The sequence below is a fragment of the Canis aureus genome, chromosome 15, assembly GCF_053574225.1.
Source record: "Canis aureus isolate CA01 chromosome 15, VMU_Caureus_v.1.0, whole genome shotgun sequence".
NCBI classification, from domain to species: Eukaryota; Metazoa; Chordata; class Mammalia; order Carnivora; family Canidae; genus Canis; species Canis aureus.
Genome location: NC_135625.1, coordinates 30,534,419 through 30,552,000, shown reverse-complemented (window position 1 = coordinate 30,552,000; position 17,582 = coordinate 30,534,419). Strand labels below are relative to the sequence as shown.

At 36.7% G+C, this 17,582-nt stretch overlaps 1 protein-coding gene and 1 long non-coding RNA gene across 5 annotated transcripts in view; one reads left to right on the top strand and one right to left on the bottom strand.

Annotated features, from left to right (window-relative positions):
- Window positions 1-17,582, top strand: part of LOC144284444 (uncharacterized) — a 36,526-nt gene that overhangs the window by 11,571 nt on the left and 7,373 nt on the right. For 3 of the 4 annotated variants that reach the window (XR_013352843.1, XR_013352845.1, XR_013352844.1), the window contains exon 2: window positions 6,868-6,944. This is a non-coding gene — a long non-coding RNA (uncharacterized LOC144284444). Of the gene's footprint in view, window positions 1-2,641; window positions 2,693-6,867; window positions 6,945-17,582 lie in introns of all 4 variants that reach the window. The other variant, XR_013352846.1, reaches the window with a different exon arrangement.
- The window catches only part of LONRF1 (LON peptidase N-terminal domain and ring finger 1), a 37,418-nt gene continuing 19,905 nt past the window's right edge, over window positions 70-17,582 (bottom strand). The window contains exons 4-12 of the mRNA XM_077848981.1: window positions 15,012-15,161; window positions 14,254-14,494; window positions 14,057-14,153; window positions 12,832-12,946; window positions 9,827-9,948; window positions 7,380-7,538; window positions 7,111-7,273; window positions 4,239-4,391; window positions 70-1,883 (exon numbers count right to left, since the gene is read on the bottom strand). Coding sequence (XP_077705107.1) covers window positions 1,725-1,883; window positions 4,239-4,391; window positions 7,111-7,273; window positions 7,380-7,538; window positions 9,827-9,948; window positions 12,832-12,946; window positions 14,057-14,153; window positions 14,254-14,494; window positions 15,012-15,161 — 1,359 coding nt within the window. The 3' untranslated portion in view covers window positions 70-1,724. The remainder of the gene's footprint in view (window positions 1,884-4,238; window positions 4,392-7,110; window positions 7,274-7,379; window positions 7,539-9,826; window positions 9,949-12,831; window positions 12,947-14,056; window positions 14,154-14,253; window positions 14,495-15,011; window positions 15,162-17,582) is intronic.

Below are 17,582 nucleotides of genomic sequence, written 5' to 3'. Positions count from 1 at the left end.
TACTTCCTATCATATATAGTTTAAGAATTATAGGTTAACTTTGCATGTATATTACTACCCAGACACTACTTAACAGGCATTCAATAGTTTATTATAAGAAAGTTTAACACTCCAGGATTGTTGATAAAGTGCTTTCGGGGAATGGCCCACTCTAGATAAAATTCTCAATTAGCATAATCATGGAGGCAAAGGATGGTTCACTAGGCAGTCATTTCCGAATATATTTTATATAAAAAATCTTCACTGTTAAATGATATATTTATGTTTGGAAAATGCTACTGGGGAATTGGGTCCTGATGTTTAATCAGGGAGTCTCAAATGGGGGTAAGATGAAGAATTTGGTCTTTATCCTAAAGGGACATGGCTTTTTTAAACGCTGAAAAATCGTACTTTAAAGGATTGTTTTAGGGCCTAAGGCCATGTTAAGACACTGCATTGTTTGGTCAAAAAAATGACCCCAAAAAATAGTTTGAAAACTATAAGCTTATATCTCATGTTACAAAACAGTAAGCAAAACTAATCTCATCTTTATGACACTGACCTAAAATTTAAGAAAAAAATTATTATGAATTTAGCTTTTATTCAAAATTAAATAAGCAAAAGCAAAAGTTTAAGAAACTTTTACAAAGTACTTACATAAAAGAAAGTTAATAGGGACAGTCACAAGTTTGCAACAAATAATTACAAAAGTATCTAGGGCAGCATGAATATAAACCATGTCACAGCATGGTGATCTAATTGTGATATGAATAAGGCATAACTAACATTTGCACCAAGACCAGAATTAAAAAATAAAACATACTTTAAAAGCTTAGTTCTACATTAAGCTTCTTCTCTTCCCCCAGATCCATGATCCTTAATGGATTTATACTATGTAATTTTTTTTAAACAAACACATCATGTCAAACTATAAATTATATAGATGGGCAGTTAATGTGGAAAGTCCCCTAAAATGTACAAACTAACTGGTACTGAATTGAGTTCTCCATTTACCTTTATGTACAATTAAATGTAAACCATAGTTTCACAGTTTTAAGTGTTTTATGAATAGATGCACAGTACCATGGCAGGTTTGCAATTGTTCCTGAAAACTGGCTCTAGGTCCTGCATCCAAAGCCTGTTGGCCACTAGGATGCAAGTATTTACATAAATAAGAAACTGTGTCATAGTCAATGGTCAAGACAGTTCAGCAAGAGCAGTATTTCCAACAAAGAGTGATACTCAATACCATAGTTTACATACTTGTGCAAATAGAAGCATTAGGACAGATTTATCTGAGGCAAATTCAACTCGCAAAAACTTGTATCACTACTGTTGTAAACTTGGGCAATAACCAACCCTCAGCAAGGTCTGCTCTCTATGGCTTTTTTTTTTTTTTTTTAATTTTAAAGCCAGAGAAAATGCACACACGCGCGCGCACACACACACCCCACATACACACAGTTCTCATTTCGTTTTAGAATATGGTACATAGTGCAACTTCATCACAATGTAGAGGTTTGACACACATTCAGTGCGTGTTTTTCTGTGCAAGTTCTTAGTGGTCTAAGTCCTAGTTGAAGGTATTCATTTGCAGAACCACATGATTCAGGAGGTTGAAGGGAGAAAAAAAAAGGTTTCATTACATTTCTCAAACCAGCACTGGATGTGCAAAAGGCAGCAGACAATCTGGCCATCAACACAGCCAGATTAGGGTAACTTTAAAGGAAGATCCAAGCAGTTAGTTACTTAGATTGGTCTCTAGAAAAATAAGTCAGTATATGCTGTATCTTTGTCAACCGTTCTTTCAAAGACTTCATTGACAAAACTGACAGCTGGTATCGGGGATCTACAGGAAGAACTGCAAGAAGCCACCAACACCATGCAGGTCCATTAGGGGTTGCCTAAAAATAATCAACAGTTTATAGTATTAATAAAATACACATCTATGTAACCAACAAGCTACTTTTCATTGAGCACTTTACTATGTGTCGGCTCCTACCTCAAATTCTTTTAACAATCATGTAAGGAAGGTTATTATACCCATATAAACCGGGGAAACTGAACACCAGAAATATAAATTGCCTAAGACTGAAACCAGTCCTGACTCTATGGCCAGGACGTTTCCCTCTGCACCGCACCGCCTTAGAGCAGGGTCTCTCAACTTCAGGCCTGTGCCTTCTAGCATGTTCAGCATTATCTCTAGCCTCTATCCAATAAGATGCCAGTAGCAGCACCTCAACTGTGACAGTGAAAAATATCTCCAGTTTCATGAGTGAAGTATTAAATGTGAAGAGACAAACATGAATTGAAGTAGCAAGAGAAAAAGTTGGTGAGCTGTCACTGCCAAATGTGCTACGGAGGCAAAACCATCCTAATTAAATATCAATTAAGTTAAAAATGTCTTCAAAGAACTATGAAATTCTAGGCAACATATAAAAGGTCTCAGCCTCCAGTTTTGCTTGAAAAAATAAACATTGCCAGCAAAGAAGTCCTTCTGATGTTATAAGGGTTATATCTGATGGCTAACGAAAGAACTTGGAATTTATACAGAAGAATTTTTAAGTCACTTCTACTGCACACTGGATTGCTTCTTATTGAACCTGAAACCTGGTTCAAAATGACAAAAACCGCTCCTGAGATCAATGTTGTATCCCTCCAGATTCTTCGAGAGTCAAACCAGAGTTGCTGTATTTTTGGACTATGTTTTCAGGTCAGTATCACTACCACCTCCTTCTTGCATTTCAGAGAGGTCAGAAACATTTCCCAGAATCCCCTCTCTCAGACAGTTCTTGGTTAGACTTGGCAAAGGAGAGGCATACTTCTGTGAGATGTGGAAGTTGGAAGAGAAGAAACCATTGTTCTCCAGAGACTGTTGTAAAGTGTTGGCAGATCCGCAGAGCCTTCCTGAGAATACTTAAGAACCACCTGCTACAGTGTTACAGACTGCTGCTGATAGGTGCCTCCCTGGGATTCCTAAGAATTACAGAAACTTCCCTGCATGTTCTGGAGGAGATGGTGCTTTACTGGTGTCAGGCTGAGATGAGAGATCTATGGTGGCAGCTCCCTGTCTCCCATCAGTGATGTCCCTGATCTTCACTCTTGCAGCTCTGCCAACAGCTGTGTCAACTCTACATCCTACAATAAACTTTTCAGCCTGGATTATACAGAGTGGCTGCTTTTGTTTTCATGACCAAATACTGATCTACAATAATAATACTAGAAAGCAAGGGCAGAGGACTGAATAATAAAAGGGGAAGGTGGTGAAAGGAATGTTGAGTTTTTACATTTAAAATTTACTTGCTCAATTTTATGATCAAAGGCTATCTCTATCAAGTTTACTCAGATTCTGGTAGCCTGGATAAAACAAATGTGTGGCAACTAGTCTGTAAGACACACAATGAGTACCCATTTGGAGATGGTCTGATGTTAGTTCAGGTCCAGGTGAAGGATTCAACTGGGAATCAGACAGACTTGGACCATCCTTTGAAAACTAGGATGAGAAGCAGTGTCCATCACAGTGGGATCTATTCTCTCTCCCTCTTCATATATTTATTTATAGCCAATACATTATGAAATCTGCTAACATAACCATGTTATTCAATTCAAAATGCTTAGGCCTAAAAGTTGGTGTTTGGATAGGTCTATCATCAGACTTTTCAGAATGGGGATACTTCTTCTTGTGCATCTTATGGTACCCTACTGCACATGTTTGCTTGCACAGAAAGTGCCTCAGTACTTGAGCAAGACCATCAGAACAATGGTTTCATGAGGAGTGAAGTATGAAATGTGAAAATGAATTGAAGTAGGAAAAAAGGAATTGAATTGAAGAAGGAAAAAAGTTGGAGATGAAAGAAGACTTCTAGAAAGTATATAAAATGATGCATCTCCCAACTGTCAAAGAAGCTGACTGCTCCCAGGCCAACTAGGTCTCTTAATCACGATTTACTAGGTGGTATTATTTTACCAGAATGTTCCACTATTAATTCCTTATCTCTCCTTCGAGCAAATCCTCGGGTAAGAGCTTCTTCCTTCTATGCAATGACGGCTACAGCTACCTCAGCTGACAACTCTGTCCATCCCCTTCCTAGACAAACTGTAGTGGGTACCACTGATCTGGAGACTACGGTCATGATTTTAAAGACAGCAGGGACAAAGGGAATGCTGTGCCAAAGGGGGAAAAAAACTTAAAAATCCACTAATTTGAGTTTATTTAAAAAAAAGTGAGACTTTTGGAAACAATATCAAAGCCATCATACCTGAAGGTTTTCCTCCCTCCCAGGCATTGAGCCAAAGTGTTGAAGAATTTGGCTTCGAAATCTGTCTCTTAAATTCTGAAACCAGCTGCAGGCTTGTGAGTATACCAAATCATGAAGCTGTCTGAGATTCTTGATCTCTTCTTCATTCTCAACCTAGAAGGTACAATAGTCAGTAAGACTTGTGTCTATCTAGTCTTCCTACCCATTACCACTAGCCTTATAGAAATGAAAAAATAATTTTAAAATAGGCAATACCTATTTCATTGCTGGATCAGAGTATTATGCAATACGTATTATGTACTTCTGCCTCACACAGTGCCAATGGCCAGACTGAAACATCAGCTGAGCACCCCACCTTGGCGGTGGAGCAATGTAATACTGCAGAACCCTACCACCAGCCCCCAACTGAGAGCAGTACCACTGAGAGTGAATTCTTGGGTAAAGGTCTACATGAATTTGGAATTCCTTTTTGTCTTTATGGATTAATGGCTTTTGAAAACAGTGAACAAAAAAGAATATAGCTGCTACAATAAAAGGGAAAACGGGGGAAGTTTAACGCAGAGATAACATGGCAGAAAGCATTAACAGGATGGAGAATAAGCATAATTACACCTTTTAGCAGGGAACCGGGTCAAAACAACAAGAAACTAAAGCCAGTATATCAAAAGATAGAGAATAAATTATGCCACGATGAACTGCTTGCTGTTAAGGCCAAGGCTGTGGCTACTTCCTGAACCCCTCAGACTACTGGATCACTAAACTGCAAACACAAAATTGAATGCATCAGTCTTACAGTCTAAGATCCAAAAGGAGTAGCTTCACAGAGCACAGGAGAGAAAATGGGAGCATTAACACATCCATCTTACATTGATTTCTTTAGCACACACTTCTATACCACTTGCTACGTGCCAGGGAGTGCTCTATTTCACATACATTAACTCATCTGAACAAATACCAGCCCTGACTCAGCCTTTCATACTTCAAGAATGACTCACCATAAAAAACAACAAAGGAACTCTGAAAACATTTTATTTTTGAAAGATTTGAAATGAAAAAACTAAAAAGCACTTGCTTTTTGCATAATGTGAATGTACTTAATGCCTCTGAACTGTAGACTTAAAAATGATTAAACTGGTAAATTATGTTAATAAAAAGGTAGAGAGAAGCCATACAGTTGAAGAATTCTGCTTTTGGAATGACTACACAAGATTCAGTCCCCTGCTACCACACATTGGTCTTGATATAAGCTAGAAATAAACTTGTGACTTGTTAAAACTATTAAAAAAGAAAACTGCTACTTTGCACCCTTACAAAATTCAAGGAAACAAACCACGAGCTCTAGAAAACAAGGAATGACAAAAATGATAAGTGCCTGAGATGGAAAAAGGAGCTGGCTAAAAAGCAAGCCGAACTTTAAATCTTCATTAGAAATCACAGAAAATAGAATTACTACACTAAGGAAAAAAAGAAAAGATTTTGCTATAAGAAACAAATTTGAGAGGCTCTTCCAGAAGAGACATCATTATATAGATGAGGCATTAAGACCAGGAAAAATTATTAGACATTCCTAAGATTACAAAGACAACTGTTTCTAAACATCAAATCTATAATGCTTTCAATATGCTATTCTGTTGTCCCATATTTACATTTAATCATATGACTGGCAATACACTCAAGGGATTTTGTCATCAAATCCAAATGTGAAGATGTAAGCTTACAAAAAGCTAAAATGAGGCATTACTTTTACGAAGAATATTGCCTTTAGCAAATGATTCTATTAACCAAGCATGCCTGAGGCACAGACAGTATCATATCAAAATTTAAACTCACACAATCTGTTTGGCCCATTGCACAAAGAAAAGTGTCCCCATGGCATCTTAATAATAGGATAGGCAATATCAGACTAATCGAGTTTACCAGAGAGGCAATATGGCATAATGATAAAGCACAGCACTTGGGAGCCAGAGAGCTAGCTTTAAGTCATTTTCATTACTCTACCTAAAGGATCTTAGGCAAATTAACACTTTTTTGTTTTTTTACCTTCCCTCATCTGCTGAGTTTTGAAAATTCAATGAGCTAATGTTTACAGAAATGCCTAATGCCAATATTCAGTAAGCAAATAAAAGGAAAGGCCCAAATAAGTCAGTGAACAGCAAAAGCATAAGATCAATGGTTTTATAATGCCCTTCCAAAAGAAACTGCCTTTAATTTGATATTGATAGCATCACAAATCCTTTTTCTGGTACTCAAACTAATCACAGATGGTGATTAGATACTGGAAACATCAAAAAGGCCACATAACCCTGTCCACGAAGATTATCACAATAAGCCTCCCTAGGTAAGCGGTCACCAACAAGTATGGTGATGGTATTTTCTCTGTGATGCCCTGGATTTTGAACACATCCCCCAACTGTGTCTCTTTTATCATTAAGGTTATGTCAGACACATATATAACAGTTTTTAAAGGATTTTATGTGTTTTCCTTTATATCACACTTAAATCTGATATTAGTTTTGATGATCAACTTTAATTAAAAAGGGCAGAGATTAGCAGCTCTCATAACTCAGATGGATTGAAAGTTCAATTAACTGCTGTTGTTAAGTGCTCACAGTGTCCACCTACATTCCAGGCACCATGCTGGTTGTGGAGCTTGTAGAAATGAAGATGATCTACGTTCTGGATACCCAAGTTCTCCTGGAACTCTCAGTAAGTAAGAGCAAGATAAGAAAAAGGTAACTTGGAGCTAATTTGTATTGTCTATATTCTGATAGAAGAACCGTTTTATGTGCCTGGAAAAAGATCAGCCTGTATGCCTGTACAGTGCCTAGGGTAGAGTATACCAAGGTGGGCTAAAAAAAGCATTTTTTAATACCTTAACATCTTCCAGATATTCAATGTCTGCAGTGCAATATCCATCTTTCATTCCTCTTTTTAAAACCCTAAACCGCTTTCCTCCAACTGTATCAACCACAGACCTTCCATCAGGTAAGAAATGTACATTCCTAATTTGTAACATACAACCATAATCTGCAAAACTAAAAGAAAAATTCTGATTAATAAAGTTCAAGCAACAAGCATGCAAGTTCTCAAAATTCAAAGCAAGTTCTAACATAAAAATATTCATGTACCAAAAAAGCATACCTATTTTGTGTATCACTGACACACATCCCAAACTGTTTAGTTCCAGTTTGTATACTTCTTCGAATCATCAATCTGTATCTTGGCTCAAATACATGAAGAGGGCAAGGCACAGTGGGGTAGGCCATAGTGCAAACAAATATTGGAACATTCTTGGTCAAGCTGAAAAAGAAAAAAGTTTCATTATCACACATCAGAACATAAAACAAAAATGAAGTCTGCAACACTGATAAATTAATATAAAAAGTCGGCAAAAATAAAAGTCATCTTATTTAGAGCTAAGAATTAGAATCAACATCTCCTTCATTAAGCTCACACAGATGCAATGCTAATACTAAGTCTGTGATCCTTTTATAAAAGTAAATCTGAATTTAAGATACCAGGTTATCATACAGAGCTAAATTATCTTTACAGATAAGAAGTAGTGTTAGTATTATGTATTAAGAACCTGTTTAAAATATTTGTAACATAACAGTTAACCTTTTATCCATAAAATACTCTTACTTATAGATAAGAAAAAATGAACTCCCACAGTCAAGAGCAAATTGTTAAGCTTCTTTGTAGGGCATTAAAGTATTTTCAAATGCACTATCAAAAACAGATAACTTGGTAACTTTTTCTTCTGCTAATTAGAGAATATTTCTCACTGCCAGATTGCCAGGAAATAAGGATAAAGGCAACGCCCGGTTCTGGCAAGGGTATGGGGGAAAATCTGGCAATGCAGAGGGCAATTTGAAACAGAACCATGCTGAAGAAAAATTCGACTACGTGCATCAAAAACTTTAAAAAGTTCGTATCTTTTGAACTCCTAGAAATAATCCTCCAAGGATGTTTACTGTAACACTGACATAACCATAAAATGAAATACCGTATTTTCATGAAAAGATGTACACTTGTTGACTTGGGAAAAAATGAGATTATAGACCAATATGAATAAAATGATCCCATTTTTGTTTAAAGTGTATTTATAGATATTAAAATCTGGAAGGAGATGTGCCAAAATGCCCACATTGATTCCTTCTGGGTTATAGATTATGGCCCCTCACCCTGCTCATTTATAATATTTTCTAGTTTTTCTTCAAAAAGACATATGTAAAAGTAGTATTTAATAACACAAGTGCTAGTTCCTCTTTTAAAAATGTGTATTCTACTATCACTGAGCACTCTACATGTCAACATAAGAACTGATAGAAAACCAAACAGTATATCTATTAGCAAAACTTTTTAAGTACCAGGGGATGAGCTATCCTTAAAAAAAAAAAAAAAAATAGCCTGTTAGTAAGCAGCAAGACTCTCTCAAGCAACTGGGCATCACGCTCAGCCCCCCTCACATTACTACTCCATCTATTATTTGCAGATTCCACCCTTCTGCAGAGTCTCTATTTTTCAGATTTCAGAAGTAAATCTACTGCTTTCTTATATCCAGGCTTTTTGTAGTGTTGATCAAAAAGGTTCATAATCTTCCTATCAGAATATTTTCTATCATAAGATCACACTGAGTTCCATTGAAGACAAATCAGTATCGGCTTCAGTCAAGAGAAGATTGGAAAGCATTCTACTGAAGGCCACTGGCCCCGTGAAAGACAGTTGGTGGACATGTATTAAGCTTGCAAGCACAATTTTTTCTTAGTAAGAAAAAATAATGGAGACAAAAAAAAAAAAAAAAAAAAAAAAAACAACATAAACCAGCATGTAAGATTTGCAATTCTGTCCTTTAGTGTGTCCAGTTAAAAGAAAGGGGGCAAAATAAAAGTTAAGAAATGAAATACCTACGTAAGAAATTTAAAGAGATTCGTGTAGCTGGAGCAAGAGGGAAAGACACGAAGGTTAAAGAAGGGAAGAAAAAGACAAGGAAGAAAGAATACAGAGCAGCAAAAGCAAGTCCAACCTACCCATCCCCACCTAGCCACTGGGTGCTCACCCTTCAGAGTGGTCTGTACCACTATTGCCCAAGTTACCTCCTGGCACTAAATCTACCATTCAATAATCTTCACTAATTGAGAATTTGGCCCCTAAGTCACTCCTTCCGATTTCAGGCTCAGGCCTCAAGGGCCCACCTGCTTCCCAAGCTCTAATTGGCTGATGCGCCTGCCAATCTGGGCCATTTCTCCTCAACCCTCCTCCTGCCCTGCCAGGTACCTGAGGCTTCCCTTCCCAGTTCCACTGCCTGATGTCACTGCAGGAAATCCCTCCTCCTCCGCCTAAAAGCCTGCTAACGGGGTGAAGAGCTGAGTCGGCAACCCCCAGTGGAACATCTGGAAGTTACTAAAGAAACTTTAAAAAAAAACTTTTGTCTGTTGAGGAGAGGGGGGAGCTGACCAGTTATTTGTTTAAAATACGCCTTTGGCTAGACTGGGTTGAACTGCAGACAGGATCCAGCTTGCTGGGAGGAGGTCGCCTTACTGTGTCAAAGGGTGGGGATTACATTAACTTTATGAGAAGAAACTTACTGTGAGAGCTCAGCAGTTTCTTCATCATATATTTTTTTTCTCTCAGACAGCTCATCAGGCAGATACTTCACTATCAATTCTTCCAACAGCTGTGTGACACAGTACCTCCTATCTGCTAGATACTAAAAGACAATATTATTTACATTCCAGTACTTTTCCTATGGTATAAAACAGGCAAAACAGTTGAACTGAATAGAGTAAAGCCTTTATTACATATTTATACAGTCAATTCTGAATTAAGGGGTGAGGGGGGGAACATGACAACAGATGGTGCTAAACAGGTCAACCTGTCCAGGCTGTGCTGAGACCAATAAAGGTACACGGTTGCAGTGGAAACCGTGCCCTATACAGAAGACCCTTGTCTTGCTGTGGCCACGAATCCTCTATTAGCAGCACTCAGGCCTGCCCTGCCCTCTCCCACACCAAAGGCCAACTTCTATCGGGCAGCTTCTGGGTACTTCAAACTAGCATTTTAACTGAGGAACAAAAATAAGCTAATAAAATAAAGGCAAGTGCCTTATTTAAGAAAAGCAAAACTATTCCCTTTCTTGTTCCATTTCAGTGGCAGAGTTTCCAGATAATTTTTCTTTCAGATTTTTGCTTCCCTCATCACCTACTATCAATCACTCAGACCCTCAGCGAGAGGTTGTGTCGCTCTCCATATAAAATGGTGCATTTGTACTGCTCCCTCAATACTCTGCAAAACTGCCACTCACACATTTCTGTCATTCTCTAGTAACTGCTAAAAGCCGTGCCTCTCTCCCTCCTGCTATGAGAAGCCTGCCTATCCTGCAAGGCTTGGCTACATCTTTACCTTTTTCGTGAAGTCTGCCTTAATTATCTTTCTGGCTCGCAAGAAGCCCGTTTCTACCGCCTTTACCACATAAAAGGCAGTTACCACACCCTGCACCGTATTTATTACATGGACAAGGAGACATTATATTTCTGTAGATAAGTTTAAAAACTGCCTAAGGCCAGGGACCGGGTCAGAGGGTGTGTACAGAATTTTCGAACACAAAAATGACCAATATAAATTTCATAAAAGTAGTGAGGAATGACTTTTGGGAGACAATCACAAGATACAGAGAAGCCATACTTTTAAAATCTGCAGATGTAGCAAAAATAAGGGTTTGTCATTATCCAATGAAGAACAGAGGAGGAGGAGGGAATGTGGGAGGTTGGGAAACGGGTAACAGTAGTGGTTTTCAAACTTCAGCACGAATCAGGGCTTGTTAAAATGCAGATTGCTGAGCCCTAGCCCACAGAGTTTCTGATTTAGTGGCTGTGGAGTGTAGGGTCTGAGAATTTGTATTTCTAACAAGTTCCCAGGTGAAGGGGAACACATTTTGAAAACCATGGGGCTATATAATAATAATATATAATGTAATACTCTTATATTAAATTTGGGGAAATACCACCTCTCTTACATTACTGATAGGAAATTAAATCTGTACAATATTTCTGGGGAATGTAGGCAACCCAGTAATTGGTTTTAAGAGTCTTATGAATATATGGCTTTTGGTTAATAATTCACCTTCCAGAAATTTTATCTTAAGGAAATATAGTCAAAGACACAAAGTGTAGTATATATAAAAAAAGAACAAAACAACTTACAACAGGGAAATGTTAAATCAATGAACTATTATGTTGCTATAAAAATCCTATCTTTAGAATACATTCAAATGAAAAAATGAGCAAAAGAAAATGACAAGTAGGAAAAGAGTAAAACTATAGAGCATATCAATTTGTTTTTTAAGATATATATTAGATTTTACCTACTATACAGGATATCTTAAAGACACAGGATAAGGTTATTTTTAAACAGTGTGTTAATTGTATCTTTATTTAAAGCCACGTGTCTAATTATTAGAGAAAAAGTGTGATAAATGTGCTACAGAGTATCTAAAAACCTGGAAACACAAGAAAAACAGCATGATTGGAGTACTTCACCTGAAAACATTAAGTATATCAGCTGAAATGTAACTAACAAACTCTTTAAGAATGAGTTTATCTTGTTTCTGGACAAAATTTGTATATGGTTTAATGTTTTACATACAAGCTTATTATATATCAAATTAATAATACACATATGGTATCATATCTGTACAGAGCTGTGTTTTCTATATAGGAAATAAATACACACATTCATTTACAAAATGTCTTATCAACTTTTTATTTTTTTTGAGCAATCCTATCACCACAAGAAACAGGATCACTCTCCCTAATCAATGCCATCCTTGCAGTTGGAGCTCAGAATTATGATGCCTGGGCCTCACCTTATGGGGGGGGGGGGGTTCCAGTCACCCAAGCAGGATTGGTAGAATGTTGTCTTTCCATTGGTTACAGAAGGATATGCACCTGAGATCTAGCTATTTCCTTAACACATGGGCTATACAAGGGCTATGGGAAGCTCTTCTGTCCATATACCACTCTTTAGAGCTGTGCTGCCCAAATGGTAGCCACAGTCACCTCTGCCTACTTAAATGAGAATTAAAATTTAAAATACAGTTCCTCAGTCACACTAGCCACATTTCAAGTGCTTAATTACTACATGTGACTAGTGGCTACCATGCGGACAGCATAGTATAGAGCATTTCCATCAAGGCAAAAAATTCTATTAGAGTTGGTCCAGATGTTAAAGGGGGCAGAACTGGGGCCAAAATCTAGCCTATTACTGAGGAGGATGGAAGGCAGGGCAACTGGGTTTCCCCAATACTGTCATTAAAATTGAACCCATTCTACACCAGGTACTTGATCACACCAGATCTTGTTAAAAAAAAAGTACATGGGGCTTGGCCTCCAGGACCACCTAACTTTCCCCTATGCTCTCTAAATTCTTCTTTCTCCACCACTAGCATTTGGGTAATGAAACGTTATCCTTCCTGGTCACTTAGCATACATAAAGTAACTTATTCTGAACGTGGTAATCACTATTTCTATGGCCAAACAGAAATCAATGTTGCCAAGCTTAAGACCAATAAACAGATAAATATACAAATGTTTACCTCTTTTAAGCTTTCTTTGCAAAGAGGACAATATGGTGTATGATCTAAACAACGCTCAAGGCAATTCTTACAGAATGAGTGTCCACAAGGGGTTGTTACTGGCTCAAAAAACAACCTGAAACCAACCAAAATGCATGTTAGTTTTCACGTTAAACTATACATTGGAAAAAGTGAATAAATAATAGACCTCTCTTTGAGGAAGAAGGAGGATCTAGTGAGCAGGAGAGGAAGGAAGGGGCAGTGATAAATATAAGTACAATAAATGTAAAATACATAACAGATTTCAGAGATGTGAATAATATAAAATATATCATTAATAATCTTAGTTTTTGTATAGATTATTTTTTCGTCACTTTAAAATGACTTAATATGCTTATGAAAGCCTTATTATACAAAATTAATTAAAACCTTACATTTGAGTCTTAAATATTAGGCTTAATATCATATGTAATAAACAATACAGAAAAACTAGTTTTATTAACATTCTAATTCTTTCCTGAAACATGATACTTCTGAATTTCCTAGAAGTATTATTGTTAGATATATAGGTACTTCAGAAGTCATCTGGCCCACTGCCCTTTCCTTACAGATAAAGAAGCCTAGGCTCAGAGGTAGGGCATCTGCTTGGAATTCCGCTAATTCCTACCAGCCTGTGGCAGCACCAGGCCTCCTGACTCTCCATTCAGTGTTCCTTTGACCCCACCAAAACTCAAGTAAATGAAAAATGTTCTTTCAAAACTATTAGTCTTCTAGAATTACAAGCCTTCTTCATAATGGAAATATTTATCTAATTTTACTTTTAAAAGATTTTATAGTTGAAATATAAAAACAAGATAGAATCATATACATATAACAGGTGGTTAGAATTTTTACCCAAATCTAAAACCAGAGATGTATCTAAATTTCACTAGTATGGGTAACTTCTTTAGTACTTTCCAATTTCCTAGACACTTTTTTATATTTAAGTCATGTGATTCTTATGACACCTGCAATGTAGGTTCTGCAAATACTGACCCCACTTTCTAACTAAGGTAAATCCAAATAGTGTTCAGAGATTTATTTGCCCAAGGTGTGCAAGTTAAGCCTAGAACTAAAATTCCTATCTTTGATTTAGTCCAGTAGTCTGTCACTTTACATTGCCTATTAGAGTAGATTACTTTTATCTATTATGTATTGTATCTGTTAATATAAAATATTCATAATTTGTAAAATGTTATATACTTACCTCATGCAGAGAGAACACTCAAAATCTGAGACATCTATTAATTCTTCTGGGATGTCACCAGAAGTTAATGAAAATGTACAGACTTCATTGCGAGTTTCTATTAAAACAAAGAAATAGGACTATAGTCTTTAGGGAAAAGTTTAAAGACCACTTTAAATAAATAAATGTGTCCTATAAGACTGTAGTGACATTTTTACCTCCTTGTTTTTTAAGCTTATTTCTTCCGTCTTCATCTACAACCACATCCTGGTCTAAAAGAGACAACTTTCTTTTCAGCAGAGCACCTTTTTCTTGAACAGAGAGTAAAGGTTCTGAGGACACTCTTTTTAAACAGTCCTCTCTGGCAGGCATTTCTGCTGAATTTATAGCCTGTGCTGACCAAGCCCGGTTTAAGCTTCCTCTGATAAGCTCTGATGTGACCTCTGGTACTTCTTCATTCTACAAAAATATAATAAACAAAAATAACTCTATTTCTTCACTATCTTTTATTGCTCTCACCAAGAATCAAACTGAAATGAAATTCCAATGTTTCATAATCTTCATTTTAGTATTCACTTAAAAACACCAACTTTTAACTTTAAAACCTTGATAAATAAATGACTTTTATTTATAATCACATAGCCCTAAAAGTCAAATTGATACATGTTTATAATGAGGTTTACACAGGCTAATTTATTTGTTCCAACCCTGAAGAAACTAAAATACCATGTTCTACATTTTCCACAAGACTAAAAGTTTTCTGATATGCAGGGTGACCTAAAACTATGATTAATGAACAAATATTTTACATAAAAGTTTAGTGTAAAATAAAAAAGGCTTCAGACAAAATCTAATTAAGACAATGCTTAATAGATTAAAAGTGCCTCAATAGATTCTTAATACTTGAAATAAGAAAGTGAAAATTTTAGTCAAACAGATGCACTAAATCCATAAAAAATCTGTTCTCACCCCTTACCTGCTCTGGACTAAGCTCACTGGCAGAATGAGACTCTTCCATTACTGAAGGAAAACCAAAAGGCTTGTTTTTAATACATGGCAATGAACTCCAGGAAGAGTCCTTCAGGCCTTCTTTTAAGTTTTCAGGTGATAATAAATCACATAAAATCTGTAAGAGAAATATTACAAAAGTAATGGAAAAAATATTTGCTTAGGGATAATTTAATATAAAGTTATCTGATATTTAAGAAATTTTAGAAAGTTCGTAGCAGACATTGCTTTTAATGAGCAGAGGAGGAAGGGATTAAGTAATAAATAGAACTGCCAAATTCTCTGAAAGTCTTGTAAAACCAAGATGTGTCTTAATGGGGGTCAGATCACTTCAAAGAAATAATTCAAAAGGAATTATCGGAGCAGCCAGATTACTAGCCTGAGAAGGTACCCAAAATAAAAACTGACTTTTTAATGAACGATTGCAAAAAGAAGAGACCTTAAGGGAAGTAGAAAATACTTATGTCTGAACTTTAGTGAGTACTATTCTGTCAGAATGGTTCACAGTTCACCCCAAAGTGTACTGTAAGGCTGGACTCAGAGTGTTTAAGTGAACTAAAGAACTAATAATAACTCTAACTACAAAAGTCTTAAAATTCCATGTGTTTATACTGAATTTAGCTTCTCACAAGCACGGGCAGCTACCACTGCCCAGCTCTGGAATGGGAGCACACCATATGGCAGCTGTCCCATAATAGCTGGGAGTTAACCTGGAAGGCAGCTGTTGTATCAAAATTTCCAGGTGCTTTTATCAGGAATACATCTAAACTCTAAAAAAAAAAAAGGTCAAGTTAGGGGAAGAGCCTGGCTAGAAGGAAATGAGAAAGGCTCAAATGTTTTTGATTGTCAAATAAGCTGCATTAAATGAACAGCAGAACATTTCTTAAAGTCTAAATCTGGAAGTTTGGTTTTTCAGTTGTACTCTCTCAAACAAAAAATGAGATTACTCAGGACGCCTGGGAGGCTCAGTGGTTGAGCATCTGCCTTTGGCTCTGGGTGTGGTCTTGGAGTCCTCTGATTGAATCCCACATCCGGCTCCCCTCAGGAGCCTGCTTCTCCCTTTGCCTATGTCTCTGCCTCTACCTCTCATGAATAAATAAATAAAATCTTTAAAAAAATGAAATTACTCATAAATCACTACGATGCAAATAAAAGTGCATATCTGGTAGGAGCTCAAGCAATACCCCCTTTAATGAACAAACATTGTAAAATTTGTATGTTTTGGGACACCTGGGTGGCTCAGTGGTTGAGCGTCTGTCTTCAGCTCAGGTTGTGATCCCAGGTCCTGGGATGGAGTTCTGAAGCAGGCTCCCCGCTTCTCCCTCTGCCTACGTCTCTGCCTCTCTCTCTCTCTGTCTCTCCCATAAATAAATAAATGATCTTAAAAAAAATATAAAATTTGTATGTTTTTATGTCTCCTGGTTTTTTAAAAAAAAAGTATTAAACATTTATTTACCTATCCTAGAACCCAGCAACTCCACTAGGAATTGACCAAAGAGATATAAACATATCCACAAAACAACTTGTACAAGAATGTTAGTTCAGAGTAGCAACTGGTAACAATCCAAACGAAAATCACTAATACCATAAACTATGGTATGCTTCTACAATGGAATACTTAGTAAACCATAAAAAGGAAAAAAAAATTGCTGATCACAAAACTATTATGTTCTGCAAAAAAAGCCAGACATGAGTACACGTTGTGTAATTCCACTTGCATGAAATTCTAGAATAGGCAAAACTACTCTATCATAGTATAAAAATCTAAACAGTAGTCGCCTCTGGGAGCAGGGATATAGGGGATTTGCTGAAAAGGGGATTTCTGGCATGAGGGAAATATTCTACATCTTGACTGGTGTGCTGTTACATGGATAATTTCTCCAAACTCCTTGAACTATAAAATCCATGCATTTTATTATATGTTAAATATACCACGATTTATAAAAAGCATATCAGGAACAAATATTTCAAAGCATCAGTTATTTTGCATTCACCTTACCTAATTAAAGGTCAATTTTTAAATATTTACAGAAATATAAGGATATCTAGTAGCATGGAAGATACAAAATTATATGCCCTTAAAAAGTCTGCACTCTCCCCGGGGAGATACCACTAACAAACAGAAAACACACAATAGCAAACAGTGTGTTAAATCCATGGGCTAGAATGTATATGCAAACAAGACTCACAGAGGGTTCACTGATGTTAGCTGTATTCATGAGGCACTGGAGAGCTGACAAAATTTTCAAAATTCTCATACTTCAAAGTGCACGAGAATCTCCCTGGGTGCTTGTAAAACTATGCCCGAATTCCAGAGATTCTAACTCCAAAGGTCTGTGGTAAAGTCCAGGAATCGTTACACTTGACATGCACCCAAGGTGATTCTGACTACAATGTAAAAAACTCCTATAAAGTGATAAATAAGATGGCATGTTCTGAAGACACTGAAAACATTATGAGTGCAATTATATCAGGGTAGATTTTCCAAAAGAACTTTTCAAAGATTCTAGTCTTTCTAGATGCTATGTGAATTAAGTTT